Below are 17,995 nucleotides of genomic sequence, written 5' to 3' on the forward strand. Positions count from 1 at the left end.
GCCATTCTGTCATCCCAGAGACTCCACAATGCAAGTGTCCCGGCTTCCTGAACACAGCCTGCAGCCCTGGAATGAGGCTGTGGGTCAACAAAGCAATGTCCTGATTAACAGAATAGCTGATCTCCATCCAGCTGGTGTCGGTTACATCATGCAGTGAGGACCCCTTGTAGTATGGTTGCTACTCTCTTTTGGAGGATAACATCCCAGTCTATACCTAATTTATTTTCCATAATCCATGGAAAATAAGGCTGTTGCAAGTTCTGTCTGTGACAGGGAGAGAAACTCAGTCAATTGCCCACTCCCCTTCAAAAAACTTTGAAGAGAAACTATTCATTTGATGAGGTGAGTGACCCTTTGCGTATCACAGAACGTCTCCCAAGAGTGAGAAGCATGAGAATTCCCACCAACACCCCTCGGGTGGTGACTTATCTACTTATCTCCCTCCTGATAAAAATTGTCCCACTACTGAAAAGGCTTACCAGCCTTTCCTGCAGGGAGGAAAAAAACAACCATCACCTCCTCCTTTTCCTTAATAGCATCTTTGTCCCATTTTATCACTTTAGGGTCTAACTAGAATTTAATAGTTCTATTCACAGACAATGAGGCAGGGCAATGGATAGTTCCGATGTAGGACTCTCCCTCAGTAGGATCTGAAGGGTGAGTAAAGATACATTGTGCTGGTATCTGCATACCTCTTAAAGGCAAATGGTCCAAAGACCCCACAGTCTCAGGATAGCCCATGTACTGAGCCAGAACGTTCCGTCCTTAAGGAAAATCAGACCTTAAAGGTCAATTAACATTGAGAAAGACAAGGCTTCTGTCTCTCGGCCGCCTGGCCAGATCAGACTGGAAAACATGCTTGATCTGATTGACTTCAATGCATCCAGCCAAACCATAGAGTAAAGACTCGGAAGCATTTCCATTCATTAAGGCAGATCCGCCAACTGGACTGACAGATTCTTTTTTTCAGCACTGCCTCTAATTTGCTCTTGCCCTATTGACCCTGTCACACTAGAGAAAAAAAATAAGGGGAAAAGGGGGTGAAAAGAACCCATTGTTTATATGATTGTTCATCAAGTATTTCTCTTTTAACACTTTCATAATGGGGGGGGGGTTTCCCTGATCTGGTAAATCATTGGAAAATGAAATAGAAACTAAGATGAGAAACATTTAATGTATTCAGTAAATGCTGTTGTGAATACAGAATCTTAATCCTACGTCTGTATTCTATGGGCCTTGTCTTTCATTGGTTCATCATAGCACTTTTGCTCTACCCTTTGGCCTTTACTGAGCTTGCCTCTTTATTTTCATGACCGATTTCACTGGGAAAATGCGTGTCTTGCCACATAACGTGGGCAGAACGGTGAGTCAGCATGCCACGTTTGCTGACAAACTGAGCTCAATCTATTCTTTTACCGATTAGCAACCACCCAAAGAAAACGTGTCAACGGAATCCCTGGACGTACCCAGGATGCCCTTTCCCCCTTCAGTCCTTAGATACATCCCATTTTCCTAGTTGTCAGTAGTAACTTCGCAGCTTTTTCTGAAGATAGCATGTTAAGATGCCAAGAGAGTGAGCGAGAGAGGGCGCGGTAAAGCAGGGGCTTCATGTCTCGTGGCAATGACACTTGTACGCAGCTGCGTCTAAACCAACCAGCCACACCCAGAGGAGCGCGGCGTCCGGAGGCCCCACGAGGAAGGACCAGTGGGGCGCCGCCTCGCCGCCTTAGACGTATCGCTAAAAACCGATGCGCGTGCCAGGTCCAGGAGGAGGCTCCTGGGGCACCCCGCTTGCAGATTACCACCTCGGAAAATGGAATGCCCTGTCCTGGGGCTGTGGGGGACGGGAGGCAGCAGACACAGCAATTAACATAGAAGCATTCACATTCCACATCCTCATCTGACTTTCGCGGCACACAAATGTGACCCCACTCCATGTCTCCTGGGTCATCGTTTCACTGCAATGCACCAGCTGCTTGGCTTCCTAATTGTGGCTTCCACGTGACCGCCAGCGTAGGGTAGGAGTTATGCTGTATGGGATCACCCTTCCGACTTTGCACCCACCCTCTCCTCCCTCCCAGCATTGCCTCCCTCTGCTTTTCTTTTGTTTATTTATTTTTCCTCCCTTAGTATCAGGCATGCTGTGCCAGAGACTTCAGATGGCTCCTTCACTTTTAATCTTGTTTTCCCTCCTACCTGACTTCCTCCCTCTCTCCGTCATTCTGTCAGTCCGTCTGTCCTCTTGGTTTGTTTTTTCCCTCCCACTTCCAACCCTTTTGGTTTGTTTTGGTATAATTTCTGCAGCATTCTAGTCTTTTACCCACTGACTTCTCTTCTCCTTCTCCCCCTGTTAATGATCAGTGCTATATTAATTTGATTTGACAATGTTCCTGACCTGTTAACTGGAATTTGATTACCATGGGCTTGGCTTGTAGGAAATGTTTTGTTTAATGATAAGGTCTACTGTATCACAGAAATTAAAATGCACTTTTTCATTTCAAGAAAACTTCCTGCGGCTCACCCTCTCTCAGTAAAGAAAATTGAAAATGTTCCCTAAGGCCCCATGTTGATGTCCAGATAAGAGACCTTCATTTGTATTACAGCCCCCGGTTTTCTGACCAGCTTATTCATCGGTTTGGCAAGCTCAGCTTACAATACTTATGATGCGTCGGTCTGAGCTCTCTTTTTCGGTGAACTTGTGAATGTCTTCCAATAAATGTAATTAGACTGGTTGGAAGCTCAGTTCCTAAGGGATCAAGTTCACCCTTAAATCTGCCAATCTCGAGAAGAAACTGACCTGCCAAAGTATAATCAAGTGATCCCTCCCAAAAACTGATTTGCAAATAGGAAGACTTCCATGAATAAGAGACTGGTTGCATTTAAGGTACAGCATTAACCCGAAGTTCTAAGCATCATCCTCCCTTTTGTGACCTCCTTGAGCTAATTTGCCAAGCTGGTCTAGCCCAAGTCACATATCTCGTGTGCTAATGGTTTCTTTACACAGATCAATTAGGTTTCCAAGTAGAGTCAGTGATAATAATTGTCCTTCAAAGGACAAATTTTCATCTTGGCCCTGGACTATCTTACCCACCATATTGGATTTTCTCTGATACAGTGCCCTGCTACCCCTACTGTGTTGCTTATGTTCACACTTTACTGTTAAATTGTAGGGATCCTGCCTTGGTTTTGTTGCTAACTACAAGTCAAGCTCATGTTTGCAAATGTCTTCGAGTTTATTTTTTTAAGTTAGAAATGACTCCTTGTAAAGACCACCGGAATATAAAATAGCTGGGAAATAAAAAGGGGTTGGGGAGGGAGAAGGTGGGGAGAGAGGTGGGCGAGGACGGCCCCAGTGGTTCCAATCCCAGCTCCTTTTATTGGCATTGATTCCTGTTGCCTTTGCAAGAGATTTTTTTTTAATTAAAAATTACAGTTTTAACTAAATAATTATTTTATAATTAATGTTTGTGATTTGCCAGTTTAATACATATACATCTGTAGCTTATAAGTAAAGTAATTTAATAGTATAATTTTTTAATTGGAAATGGCCCCAGCTGGCTTTGCTGTTTATGCTCCAAGTGTAATGCAGAGTATGCTGTCCCTTAAGTATGTCTGCAAAAGTAATGAAATGTCACGTATTTACTTTCTTGTGAACATGGACAATGCCATACCGCATGCCAACTGTTCAGTTGTTAAGTCCTGGGAAGTGTCAGGGGGCTTTGGTGACATCTGCTCTCATCCCTTTCCAGAAGCGGAGGAGCTCTACCAGAAGAGAGTGCTGACCATCACCGGCATCTGCATCGCCCTGCTCGTGGTCGGCATCATGTGTGTGGTGGCCTACTGCAAAACCAAGTAAACCTTCGTCCTCCGTGCCTCTCTCTCCTTAGCGCAGAGAAGACGGCTTAGCCAGCCCAGGGCTCTGCCGAAAGCATTTTCAACAGCCTAGTCATGAAAGGGGGAGCGGGGAGGCAGGGGGACATTTCTTCTCATTTTTCCTTCTGAGTCATCTATTTCAAGGACTTTTTCTAATCACGTAACAAGAAAGCTTTGCCTATTTGCGTGTAAGTGTTCAGAAGACTTCTGGTCGTTGACCATGGCCCACGACCCGGAAAAGGGTTGGAGGGACAGGCTTGTGGGGCACATGCCGGTGCACGTGGATGACCCTGAGAGGACAGTGGTAGGCGCCCAAGGGGCATCTGTCATGTTACCACTGAGGATGCGTCCCACTTTGCACTCAGACTTAGGAGATAAAGGAAACACTTGGTGATGTTGGGAATGAAGGTTTTTTTAAAACATTATCGCAATTATTTTCCCATTCCATCGAATGAGCATACCAGTTCAAATGCTCTCAAAGTGTGGGATGTACAGAAGGAATCTCATGGGAGGAAAATCAAGAAAATCTCACTTTGAAAGAAGAAGAGAAAACATTGAAGCAGATTTGTGGTCACTGTGTCTGGTCCTTTGAGCTGGGTCCATATTAACAGACACCATTACCATGTGACCTGAATTCCCTTCACTTTTCTCTCTTACGTAGAACTTCTCCTTCAAGTAGGAAATAACGTTTACAGTTTTGTTTCTTTTTATTGCTTCATCACATAAACTCTCTTGCCAAAACTAGTCGTGGGGATATTATCATGACCTGCATGTTGCATTGAGGAACAAAGACAATATGCTTTTAGACCATAAAATTAAGGGCATGGATGGCATTTTCTTAATACCCCCAGATGTCATGGGTTGCCAGAATTGAGTAAGTGATGGAGATCAGCCTTACTGGAATCTACCTTAAGAGTCTTAATTAGATTCAATCTCAGTATTTCAATATCCATTACTAGTTCTACAAAAAAAAAGTGTTACTAAGAGTAAGATTGTGTTATAATTGTGCTAAATCTACGGGCAAAATATGTACCTAGCTGCACTCAAGTTCCGTGCCATACAGGCACACCCACTGTGTAGGGGGTACAGATTCAAACTTAACCGTACCTTCTTAAGAGACACACAGGCGGAATTATGAATGAAATCAGCCTTATCCATTGCACAGCGCAAATTGGTACCTAAGATAAATGACCATCTGTAAGACTCAGGCAAAGATGGATTGATTGCAAAAGTTGGGATTTGGGCCAAATATCAACTTGATTTATCTTGTCTTCTCTTTTGTTTCTTATCTCTCAGCAGTCCAGTTAGATTTCTGTAAGAATGCCCCCCGGCTCTTTAAATGTATTCACTAAGATTGTGTGATTCCATTTCTGTCCGTAGGCAGAGTCCGAGATGGAGTGCCACGCCCTCCACCGGCCTCCCACCTGACTTATGTGTTGGTAGAATCAAGAGTTGACTGTACCAAGAAATGTAAATGATAGAAAAAAATAAATGCTCCCTTTTTCATATCCAGGAAACAACGGAAAAAGCTTCATGACCGGCTTCGGCAAAGTTTGCGGTCCGAACGTAACAACATGGTGAACATAGCCAACGGGCCTCACCACCCCAACCCGCCCCCTGAGAACGTCCAGCTGGTGAATGTATGTTGAATCTGGCCAGTGGAAAAGCTCAGCATCTCTCCTCTGTTCAGGCACCTTGACGTTTATTTTCTAAAGCTCTTAGGCTCTTAGCTACTGCCATTAATCACCGCGGCTTCCGGGAATCCAGGGTTTTGCCAGGACAAAATAATGGGAACATTTTTTAAAGTGGATTTGGTTACTGTAAGACCAGCACATTTCCTCTCATAAAGTGTTCATTAAGGGGGTTGGAATAATAATATTGGGTTTGTTCTGCAGGGAGGGCCTAACTGGAAGAAAGAAAAGAAAAACACATAGAAAAAATAATAAAATTAATGATACGAGAATCAGAAGGATTTTTTTTTTTTTTTTATGATTTGGAAATGAAGACTCCTCCAGTCTCTAACTGATTAGTACTGAGAACTGAGCTAAGGGCTTTAGCGTGATTTTTATTTGAGGCCTCTCTCAGGACCTGATGATTTACTGATTCTGTTGTACAAAGGAAGAAGTTAGGGCACGCAAGGGCCAAATGACTTACCAGACTCCCTTCTCAGTTGCAAAACAGGGAGAACATAATGCTTTCTTACTCCCTGACTCTTTATACATGATGTCAAACCCTCCAGATTAAATGTATCTTCAATCATTCAAATATTCTGTTTAAAATTTCCCAAGCACTCAGCTTTTAAATATGACTGGGTCACAGAATATTACATTCTGAAGAATCTTTAGAGGTGCTCTTTCAAGCCTCCCCTTTTTACAGTTAAGGGCCAGAGCTGGACTCAGCTTTCCTGGCTTCTGGAGTATTGCTCGTCCTATTCCATCATAATTTTTCCTGTTTTCTGCGTTTCCCTTGGATGTTTGGCTTTTTATAGGCAAAGCTTGAAGTTTGCACTGCAGTAGCATTTTTTTCTATCCTATAGGAAAATGTGTGTTTTGTGTGGAGCAAATAGAGCCTAGAACCAAGTTCAGAGCTGGTGGTTACTTGCCCACCAGCAAGTCTTGTAGCCAAGACCTTCCAGAGACAGAGTGAGGTGTTGATATATCAATTTATTTTGTTGCTTCCCTCCCCCTACCAGTGTTCATTACAGCGTTCTACACAGTTGATAAATGCATTCATTCCATACAGACACACCTACAATCTGTCACTATGTCTGTTATAATATATAGGAAGCAGAATGGCTGCTTGCATTCCAATTATCTCTCGGGCTGTGTTACTTTGGGCTTTATTTAATCTGTCTAAATCCTATTTCATCATTATGACAACAGGCCTAAAAATAATACCTACTGCAAAAAGTTCTATGAGCCTTAAACAAGACAATCCACATAAAACACTTAGCCCAGTGACATTCAGTGTGTGGTCAATAACTGTTATATATTATTTAGATTAGATTCACCAAGCTTCCGTTGCCTTTCAAGGACCAAGAGTGAGATGGTGCACAGACTAGAAAGAGCTCATGAATCACGGCATCACCATCTTTTCCTAAAAGCAGACTAAGTGCACATCCCAGAAAGAGCCACGTGGAATAGCCTTTCCACCAAGAGAACCAACTAGAGTTTCAAGCATAATTCAAATTGTATATTATATTTTGGGGGTTTCCATAAATACATCAGGTTCTTTGACAGCCCACAGCCCATTGCTTATAAAGTGCCCATTTCATCTGAGAGTACTCCTGTCCGTGCCGTTTTCCATTACTCAGTTCAACTTGGTGTAAAACTAACAGCATTTCAAACACAACTTCAAAATGTGCCTCTTTTCCCTGATTGAAGGCAGGAATAGCCAATGCGATTTGGTGATGAAAATAGGTAGAATCTACTTGCAGTCTATACAGGCCCTCTGTATCTTGTGTGCTTTGTCAAGACGTGTGACCTTGACAACCTTCTGTAAGTCCTTCAAACCTCTCAGTGGCCTTGTTACTCTTACCACTGACAACAAGTTGGAAATTTCAGTGCTGTCCTTAGGGCAACACGGGCCCTTGGAAACTGAAAAAGAAAAGTACATCCAAAATACAGAGATTATAAAAAAGAAATTCATCTCCTGACTTGAAATCTGAAATAAGACTAAGCATCTCTATGCTTTTGTGTCATTCAACTGTCTGTTAATCTTCTTCATTTACAACAACTATGACAAAAATGAATATGGGGCAGAGATTTGTCTTGAGTTCCACTCACATTATGAGTTGGAAGTAAGATAGAAGAGCTTGGTCTGTTTCTGATAATATGCAGCGAAGACTGCTGAAGCCACACCGTATGCTACGCTACATCCAAAGGATAATTCGTTAATTTCATTCATTAATTTCATTTACCGACTTTAAAGGCCATATAGCCAGGATAGGATTTGCCATCTGACCGTTGGAGACATGGAATGTATCATGAAGTATATGTACGAGAATAGATTTTGTGCGTGATGGTGACGATGTTTCTGTTTTGATTAATATGAATCTTCAAGTTGTGTCTCTTTGTTTATCCAGCAATACGTATCTAAAAATGTCATCTCTAGTGAGCATATTGTTGAGAGAGAAGCGGAGACATCGTTTTCCACCAGTCACTATACCTCAACAGCTCATCACTCCACTACTGTCACCCAGACTCCTAGCCACAGGTACGAGAATGAAAACAATTGCATGACACTACTCCAAGAGAATTTCCAGACATTGGCTTTTGCTCTCACTGCCTAAGAAAGGAATAGGAGACACTTATGAGGCAAGGACATATAGCAACATGTATGATTTGGGACAAACACGGGCTTTGGACATCAACCGGCTCTGCCATTTAATCGCTGTTGAAATTTGAGCGTCCATTTTTTCATTACTGAAAGTGAAAATAATCCCCACTCACAGGATTGTTGTTCCCCGTTTTAGAGATAATCTTTACTCATACCTGACTACTCACTGAGTTGCTACAGTGGAAAAAGTCTGTCCTAGATGCTATATAATATTTAGAAGTTGACTCCTTCCAGTGATTGGGTTGCCCTTGGAAATGAACATGAGAACTTGCTCGATAGCCGAACTCTAAGTTCTCAGATGCCTCGGGGATCCATGTGTGAGTGCATGCGACCAAGGGCAACACCAGACTGCCAAATGTATCTCATAGGCCAAATGTCACCTTGACCTAAGCCAGTGGAGAACGGAGGGATTGTAAGAACACTTAGTACGGAGGCGCATGGGTGGTGCAGTCGTTAAGCGTCTGCCTTTGGCTCAGGGCGTGATCCCAGCGTTCTAGGGTCAAGCCCCGCATCAGTCTCCTCCACTTGGATCCTGCTTCTTCCTCTCCCACTCCCCCTGCTTGTGCTCCCTCTCTCGCTGGCTGTCTCTCTGTTAAATAAATAAATAAATAAACAAATAAATAAATAAATAAATAAATATGGGGAAAAAAAGAACACTTAGTACATACTGCCATTTGATACATATGTGTTAAATGGGTGAACAAAGGCATAAACTGTATCCTTACGAAGCCAAACAAAATCAAGATCCTCTCTATAGCAAGTAATAATAATTCTGTTCTGAGACGAGTAATGTTATCGTCAACTGCTGATACACCAATAAGTTGAAATAGTTACCAGATCACTTCCTTTCATTTCCATTTTTGCGTATCATTAAAAAGATGCATCCGTCTCTCTCTTTGCCTCTCTCGTTTCCCCTCCAGCTGGAGCAATGGGCACACTGAAAGCATCATTTCGGAAAGTCACTCTGTAATCATGATGTCATCGGTAGAAAACAGTAGGCACAGCAGCCCAACTGGGGGCCCAAGAGGACGACTTAATGGCTTGGGAGGCCCTCGCGAGTGTAACAGCTTCCTCAGGCATGCCAGAGAAACCCCTGACTCCTACCGAGACTCTCCTCATAGTGAAAGGTAAAACCGAAGGGCAAAGCCAGTGCAGAGGAGAAGGCGCCCGGGTAGGAGAGTCCCCGTGAGCAGCTGGGGACTCACCCTAGGAAAGCCACTCTAATGAGACTAACGGGCGGCAGCTGCCTGTTCCGTTCCCTAGTTGTGAAGTCCTCTTTCTGTTTGACTGAACTTCTTTCTGCTGAGCCGTTCGCATGGTCCCAGTGGCTGACAGGCGACAGACTCTTAAGGAGCGGGGGTGATTGGATGTGGAAGGGGCAGCTAACCCGGAGGTCCCAGCTCTGACCTGAGGCTCAGCCCCACTCGGCATCTCTGTTTCCTCAGTTGTAACTTTAGACAGGTGGCACTAGGGGTCAATAAGGACCCTTCTGTAATTGGAATTTGCCGAGTTATCCAAACTCCGGTCGAGCTAGTCTCGTGGTCCCTTGTGCTAACGCCTTCTTACCTTCCAGCCTCAGTTAAATCAGATCGAGGGCTGTGTCATTGCTGACTCTCATGGGGGACAACTGCTTGCCTTCCACCATATAGTGTCCCTTCTACGAAATTCGAAGAAGGGACAAATAAATAAATCTCCTGTATGCTCCAGACGCAGTCTTCACGAGTGGTTTTCAAAGCAGATATCGCTTTATTCCAGAATGTTTTGGCTTTCTTCTGGGAATATTGGATTGGGTTGGGGGGGGGAAGGTTACAGACAAGGTAAAATCAAGAACAGAGGAAAGTAAAGTAAGAAATGCTTCATAGGAATACTGAATTCATGGATCCTCTTTATTCATTTTCACTGAAATTGGGAGACAGTTATACCCAACCAGCATCTGTGGCATTATTGTTACCTGTTTGTTTTCAAATCCAGAGGGGTGTCGTGTGTTTGTTTACTGTATCACCATCTCAATGTAATCTTTGACCACCTGCCGAAAGGGGTTATGTAATGTCAAATCCATACCTAGTTACATGGATGGAGATAATGCTGGTAAGACTCTTTCCACTCATGCACTGGCTAGGACGTCCTTGTAACAAAGGATGACCAGTTGTGGGCCAGCAGGTCTTATAGAGCTTGCTTGCTGACCACTTCTTCAAGGGTCTGTCTTTACCCCAGAATGGTATTTCAGAGCTGTATGGGATGCGAGGTTGCTCTGTCATTCATTGGTGAAAATGTGTAGGCATGGTCCCAAACTGGCTTAAAACCGAGTCTTAAATTCATATAATTGTATCTTTATGTATTAAGAAACTCTGTCTTAGTCCAGTCTTTTCTGGGACCTGAGAAAGAGGCTAGGGATGAATTGTTTCTTCATCGCTCCATGTGACACTTCTCTCCGAAGGCTGACATTTCCCTGCTGCGGTGGGCTTCCCCGCACACCGCAGATACTATCTGGGACCGCGAGATATATCTGAGTCTCAAGAGCATGGAGAGAAAAGATGGATCACCTTTACGGGTTGGCCGAATCTGCATTAGCCTTTCTCGGAGAGCTTGATTTACGTATCCCCAGAACAAAAGTCGAAGCCTCGAGCCCCAAGTATTTCCATCTCTAAACACCTTCCCGTTTTAGACACAGCTAGACCTCACATCCATATGACTCTGAATCATGGCCGAAGAGCAGGAACGTTAACAGGTTTCCTGTTGCTGTTAGCTAGAGTTCAGATAAGGGTGTCCTGTGTCATCACAGGTCCTGTCAAATTAGACTCTGTGAACGCCAATGCGAAGAAAAGAGCCCTTTGGTGCTATATGCATTGGCAACATTTTTATCAAAGTTGAGAAATGTGACTCTGAATAAAGCCACATCTTCCTCAGCGCTAAGTCAGGCCTTCTTGTTCTGAGGAAGAAAGCTTGGTATGATTTAGAAAACAAAAAGCACTCACCGTCTGGACAGTGAGATTGACGGAGCACTACTGGATATAACAGGACATAAGGTATCGTGGAGCAGCCAGCCCTGAGCAGTCATGAAAGATAAGCCAAAGATCGATGCAGCCATGGGTTTTTGAAGACAGGTAGACCGGAGCTTGGACGTAGCCAGGGAGCCCACATGAGGTTCGCTCAGGCTTATTTCTGAATGTCTTGGTCACTGGGATGGAGAGTTGCAAATTGAATGTGAAGAAGTGGCGTTTCATGGAAAAACTGAAAGCACACGAATGTGTCACACTGTTACCAGGAATAAATCTAAGTTACTATGCTCTTTTTTTTTTCATAAGACATAACCTTATAGCTGAGCTAAGGAGAAACAAGGCACACAGATCCAAATGCATGCAGATCCAGCTATCAGCAACTCATCTTAGATCTTCCTCCATTCCCCATTTGGGCTTCATTCTCTAAGACCCCTTGGCCTTTAGGAAGGTATAGTATTTAAGTAATACTTCTTTCCCTTCCAAATCCCTGCGCCTTGGTCCTTGTAAACTGAAAGGTTTCCAGGACCTAGTGCCTTCTTGTCCTGACTCACATGCTTTTGTTTAAAATCACGATGAGATTGAAAATCCCCAAAGCTTGGATGAGTTAGGCCATTTAGCTGATCTTTGCATGCACTCCCGTGAGGAAACTCTTGGCTACATAATTGTTGACTCCAAGGGTGCCGAATGTCCGTAGTGTTAAAAATCCAGAAGTATCCAACGCCTAGAAATTCTTTGTTTTCTGATTCTATAATATCGTGACTTCTGTCCCCTTAACCCTCCCTGCTCTCTGCCTCTTCTGCCACCACACTCACGCGGGGTATTCTGTGCTCACACAGGTATGTGTCAGCAATGACCACCCCGGCTCGTATGTCACCTGTAGATTTCCACACGCCAAGCTCCCCCAAATCGCCCCCTTCGGAAATGTCTCCACCTGCGTCCAGCACGACGGCGTCCATGCCCATCATGGCAGTCAGCCCCTTCGTGGAAGAAGAGAGACCGCTGCTCCTTGTGACACCACCAAGGCTGCGGGAGAAGTATGACCATCACTCTCAGCAGTTCAACTCCTACCACCATAACCCCGCACATGAGAGCAACAGCCTGCCCCCTAGCCCCTTGAGGATAGTGGAGGACGAGGAGTATGAAACGACCCAGGAGTACGAGCCAGTTCAGGAGCCTGTTAAGAAACTCACCAGTAGCCGGCGGGCCAAAAGAACCAAGCCCAATGGCCACATTGCCAACAGGTTGGAAATGGACAGCCATGCAAGCGCTGAGGGCACTAACTCAGAGAGTGAAACGGAAGATGAGAGGGTAGGGGAAGATACACCCTTCCTGGGCATTCAGAACCCCCTGGCAGCCAGTCTTGAGGCCGCACCTGCCTTCCGCCTGGCGGACAGCAGGACTAACCCAGCAGGCCGCTTCTCTACGCAGGAAGAATTGCAGGCCAGGCTCTCTAGTGTAATCGCTAACCAAGACCCTATCGCTGTATAAAACCTGAATAAACACATAGATTCACCTGTAAAACTTTATTTTATATAATAAAGTATTCCACCTTAAATTAAACAATTTATTTTATTTTAGCAGTTCTGCAAATAGAAAACAGGAAAAAAAAACTTTTATAAATTAAATATATGTATGTAAAAATGTGTTATGTGCCATATGTAGCAATTTTTTACAGTATTTCAAAACGAGAAAGATATCAATGGTGCCTTTATGTTCTGTTCTGTTGAGAGCAAGTTTTGTACAGTTACTGTGATTGCTTTTCCACAGTATTTCAGCAAAGCCTCCCATATATTCAGTTTTCGCTGGCTTCTCGTGCATTGCGTTATGATGTTGACGGGTTGTATGATTTGCAAGACTTGCAACTGTCCCTCTGTTTGCTTCTCTTAGCGCCCGATCAGTACGTCTTGTAATGGCACATCCATCCAAATACCCTTCTCTTTTGTACGAAGTTTTCTTTTGCTTTCAGTATATGAAATGAGTTGTGTCTACTCTGCCAGCCAAAGGTTTGCTTCACTGGGCTCTGAGATAATAGTAGATTCAACAGCATGCTACTATTAATTACAGCAGGAAACTGCATTAAGTAACGTTAAATATTAGGAAGAAAGTAATATTGTGATTTTTTAAAAAACTATATTCTTAATCAGAAGACAGCTTGCTCTCACGAAAAAGAGCTACCATTTGCTTTATTTGGGTTTCTTTTCCTTGACAGAGCAGCAGTGTGGGCGATAGCATAGAAAATGGGTTCTGGCTCGCTATCGGGGTCAATCCATCATCTCATAAGAGGACTCCACCTCTCACTGTCTGGGGGAACGACACAGCAGGTCATCTAGTTGAAAATCAAACCGTAGCTGAAAAAGGTGCAACCGTTCCTGACTTGGGTTTTTCACTGATTGGGGAGCTAGCGATTGGTTGTGTCTTGCCAGCTCAAGAACAGACGTGTTATGGCACAAAATGACCAGCTTAAACGGCACACTCAGCAGTTTGTCTGAAATGCTTCTGCAGTGAAGGATGCCTGCCGTACTCCGAGGTGACTAGTCACCCTAGGGAAATAGTCCTGTTGTAGGGTGTCTAGGAGGCACAGGTGGAGAAGAGCCGTGTGACTCGGTTGCAATTTTAAACAGTTGTGTTGACCACGCCTTTCTCCTCATGATTTTCCTCTTGTTTTTCAACGTTGCCTCGATCAGATCATAAGTATGCTTGAACATTTTTGTTAGGAATGGCCAACGTGCATGTGATTTGATACTAGCAAGAGCCTTCCACGAGTGACGAGTGACGAGTCATCAGGGAATGTTGATGGTGTTGGAAAGATGGCACCTTTACTTACAGAAGTGACCCACCCCCACCCCCACCGTGTCCTGACCTCTCGATCTGCAGTCTGTATCATCCAGTTTTCCCCCTTTCTTACCTTTTGCTTTACTGTCACAAAACAGGACGAAGATGGGTCTAAACTTCACATGTTCTCTGTGATTGTAAGTCCAAGGAAGGCCTACAGGTGTTAACATGTGGAGTAAACATTACTTCAGGAAGATAAGGGGATTTTGAAAAAAGAAAGTGCAGGCCCCATTTCATGCCCTGCCTGATATCTGTCAAATCAGGCTTTATACTTAGATTCCCAGGGTCCTCCTGGGATCCATGGGACAAAATGGGAAACAGGTGGGCAGGAATTTCCAAATACCGGGTGTGACTTCAACGAGAGCAGCTGCTGCTTGTTTGCAGGTGAATTGGATTTAGGTCTTCATGACACGGCTCTGTTAAAATTCTCTGGAAGAAGGGACGTGCAAGGAGGTGTTGGGAAAATGCAGGCTGGACACGAGTCATGTCATTAAGTTCCTTTCATGTTTCCACAACCCACAGAGATGTCTGTCTGCAGGTCCTTGAAGTTACTCTTAGCATTTGGTGTCCTGAACTGTCCTTCGTTACTCCCGTGCCATTTTCTCTGTGCTCCTGTCGGGCTGCCCGACTTACTCCAATCTCCCAGTTCTGTAGAAGTGAGTAAGCTCATGGCAGGGGGAAGAAGACAGTCCACCCAAAGAGGGCCTGTAAATTATGCTAGTATTGCCTTTGAAGGCCTTGGCTCATTTAGAGACTATGTCAATAAAGAAATTTCTACCATTCGTGAAAAGTCTAAAATTTCTGATCCAAAAATCTTCGGGCACTGGAGTATCCAAATGCCCCATTGTGGAGACTTTCCGGAATCAATGAAATCTTCTGCGGAGAGCAACCAACATTTTCCTCAGTATGAAAATTGCCATACACATTTTCAGTTTGCAAATAGGTAGGAATGTTTAGGACAAGAGGAGATTTTATTTCCAGCTTGATTCTGGTCACTCGGAGAGGTGGCCTGTTCGCTGGGCCAGCTTTCCATCTGTGGAACAAGAGTTTCCCCTGATAAGAAAGGCCAGCTCTCTCCTCAGGGCTACCTGCCGCCACCACGAGCTTGGTGTTCACGGGGACTTCTCTGTGATGTCTAGTCGCCACGTGGCTGGCAACCATCCCTGTCTACAAACTCGGGGGGTGTAGTGGCAATCCCAAGTCCCAAGGAGGGGTGTGAACCCATGCTCCCGCGGGTGGCGGGCTTTCAGGGGTTTTGAGGGAGTGGAAATTGCCCAGAACTTTGACAGCAACTGTGTCTCCTGGGTCTGAAATCCTATCCCACGGAGGGGTAGTGCGGTATAGGCGAAACTTCTTTTTCTCACTCAAGATTCCTTTTCTGTCTTACTCTCCCTTCTTGCCTGGTATGCCTTTTCTTGTTTGTTTTTTTCAAGAGTGCCTGGACAGCCTCATGCGTTCTCCAAAATGGCACTCTGCCTGAGTATATGTGAATGTGTCCCAAACACCAACAGACCATATCTTCCTTGTTTAAGTGTGACTGTCTTGATAGACATGGAGTTTATCCAGGGTAACTTGCTCATAACTATTCCTTTTTTTGGCCTGAGTTAAAAGGTGCGTGGCTCACATTGGTGAAAATAAGGAAGGCCTGGTTTTATCTTTTAATACTGGCTCCATTCCACCACCCACAGAGATTCCGATCTGCTAAGACCCATGAAACACTGCAGAGAAATGCAGGCAAAAGGAAATGGCCACATATCACGAGTTCCATTATACATTCTTTTGTAAATACACATTGTACGTTACTTGGATGTTTTCCTAAATCATTTACTGTCTTTATGAGTTAATGTCAGTTTTTTACTCTCTCAACTTACTGTGTAACATTGTAAATAACATGTCCTTTATTATTTATATTTAAGCATCCAACATAGAGTTGTTTTCCTATAAGTTTAAGATAAATGTCAAAAAATATGGGTTTTTTTTGTTTTCCTTTGCTTTAAAATTATGTATCTTTTCCTTTTTCTTTTTTTTAAGAATAATTTATTGTTCAGGAGAAAGAATATATATGTAATTGAAACTATTTGAAGAATGCACATTTGAAGGCCCTGAGGTACTGATAAACTAAAGAATTTATTATCCAAAATACTAAGCAATAAGTAATTGTGATTTATTTAAAGTTTTGTTCATTTTCCATGAAAGACATACTGCAATAAAAATGCTACTCTGGAGGCGTGGGAGTGTGGCTCAGCAGACTAATGTTTCAGTCTGTTAGACCAGCACCTTGTATTAATTTAGGAATGTGTCTGATGGACCCCTTGCTCATCTCCTCTGTCTGTTGCTTTTGCCACACTGCCTGTTCTTTCTCACTCTCCGCCTGTTGGTTCTGCTCACTGCTGTCTTCCGTGTCGAAGGGGCCACAAGCGAGCAGTACGATGTGTTCTGCCCCTTCTCGCACACCTCCCCCCATACGCAATAACAGACCAGGGAGGACATTTTAGGGCACGGTTGCCTGCATCCTGGTTCTTGACCTGTTCTGTAGTGACTGCTACGGACTCCTTCAGACTAATGGAAATGTCAATGTGACGATGCCCTGCAGTCGTGAAAGGAAAACCTGTTATCGGGGGTTCAAGAAATCGGACTGCCCACAGGGCCCAAAAGGCAGCCATCAGAACCTGGCCATGCTCTGCTCTCCTGTAGCTTCATAGATTTATTTTCCATCAGGCCCATGATTTATTGATTCCATTTTGAGAGAAGATAAGGCTAAGTTGGATTCTTTCCCCTCATGCTATCAGTAAATCAAACGAAATGCCCATCTTACTGCTCAGGGAAGGGCCTATGCATGAGAAATTTCCCACATTCTAAGATTTAGTCATAGAAATGATGATATTACTTTTCTTATTGAAATTAACCTGAACAAAAGCCATATTTTAACAAATAGATATTTGCATGGGTGATACTTTTTATATATTTCAAGCAATTTACTCATTATTCTAGATAAGATTAGGGCTTCTGAAGTGTATAAAGTAGAGTTCAGGAACCCTGTGGGGGTACCCAGGGGCCTCCGTTGGAGTTTGAGGGTACCCGATGCTTGCCATCCAAGTCCACTTCCATTTACGTACATGATTCCCAGTATCTGGTAATAACGTCACTGGTGTCAGATTCAAATGGTGGCCTTTGACTGTGCTAGTTCTTACTTATATGATGAACTTTTCAAAACAATTCAGGATCCTCATATTTGTGATTTGTGTCGACTTTGGTTTACACATGCGCACGCGCGCACACACACACACACAATTCCTCATACACACTACCCTGAAGACTCCACATCGTTTCACTTGTCCAATCCAGCCAAGCAGCCACTCAGCAAATCAAGGAGTACACAGAATATTGAAAAATTGAAGACTGGTACACTTCCCTGTGTCTTCGAGTTGAAACTGAGGCTTTGTCCACCCCTCAAACTGAAAACTACAAGCATCTGTCTTGTAAAAATTAAATCAGATTAAAATCAGATACCTAACAGATACTGGTATTTGAGGCAGAGCCTATGTGGTGGACCATGGTACAGAGAAAATGAAGATTGTCTGACTAAATTATTATCGCAATGCTCCACTTCCCTTCAGTGCTGTAGACTAGAATGTCAAACCCAGGCCAACAACATCTTTGCAGCCTAATGTCTGGGGAAGACATCATTAGATTTCCCTGCTCTCTGCCCTGATGATGAATGACAAAAGGACCTGATGTCAGGGACTGGGGGTTCAGTGAGGCAGTTTGGAATTCTAGAGACTCAGGATGCTGGAGGGAGTGGAAAATTTTGATGACTTCGTGTGAATCATGTAGTCTACCTTGGGCTGGCCCTTTCTGAAACAGAATAAAATAAATGTATGGAAACCATTGCTCCAAAAGTTTGATCTGGTAGGCAATAGAAATGCTTTCAGTTTATGTAAGACAGGACCATC

General features: G+C 43.8%; 1 protein-coding gene across 13 annotated transcripts in view; it reads left to right on the plus strand.

The window, feature by feature from the left end:
- Window positions 1-16,267, plus strand: part of NRG1 (neuregulin 1) — a 217,303-nt gene extending 201,036 nt beyond the window's left edge. For 9 of the 13 annotated variants that reach the window (XM_034647784.1, XM_019805357.2, XM_034647785.1 and 6 more), the window contains 5 exons: window positions 3,750-3,852; window positions 5,387-5,513; window positions 7,958-8,088; window positions 9,132-9,338; window positions 12,047-16,267. In XM_034647784.1, the coding sequence (XP_034503675.1) occupies window positions 3,750-3,852; window positions 5,387-5,513; window positions 7,958-8,088; window positions 9,132-9,338; window positions 12,047-12,698 (1,220 nt within the window). In that variant the 3' untranslated portion in view covers window positions 12,699-16,267. Of the gene's footprint in view, window positions 1-3,749; window positions 3,853-5,386; window positions 5,514-7,957; window positions 8,089-9,131; window positions 9,339-11,516; window positions 11,659-12,046 lie in introns of all 13 variants that reach the window. The other 4 variants (XM_034647788.1, XM_034647789.1, XM_034647786.1 and 1 more) reach the window with 1 other exon arrangement.
- The last annotated feature ends 1,728 nt before the right edge of the window (window positions 16,268-17,995 follow it).

This window comes from Ailuropoda melanoleuca, chromosome 18, assembly GCF_002007445.2.
Source record: "Ailuropoda melanoleuca isolate Jingjing chromosome 18, ASM200744v2, whole genome shotgun sequence".
Lineage (NCBI taxonomy): Eukaryota > Metazoa > Chordata > Mammalia > Carnivora > Ursidae > Ailuropoda > Ailuropoda melanoleuca.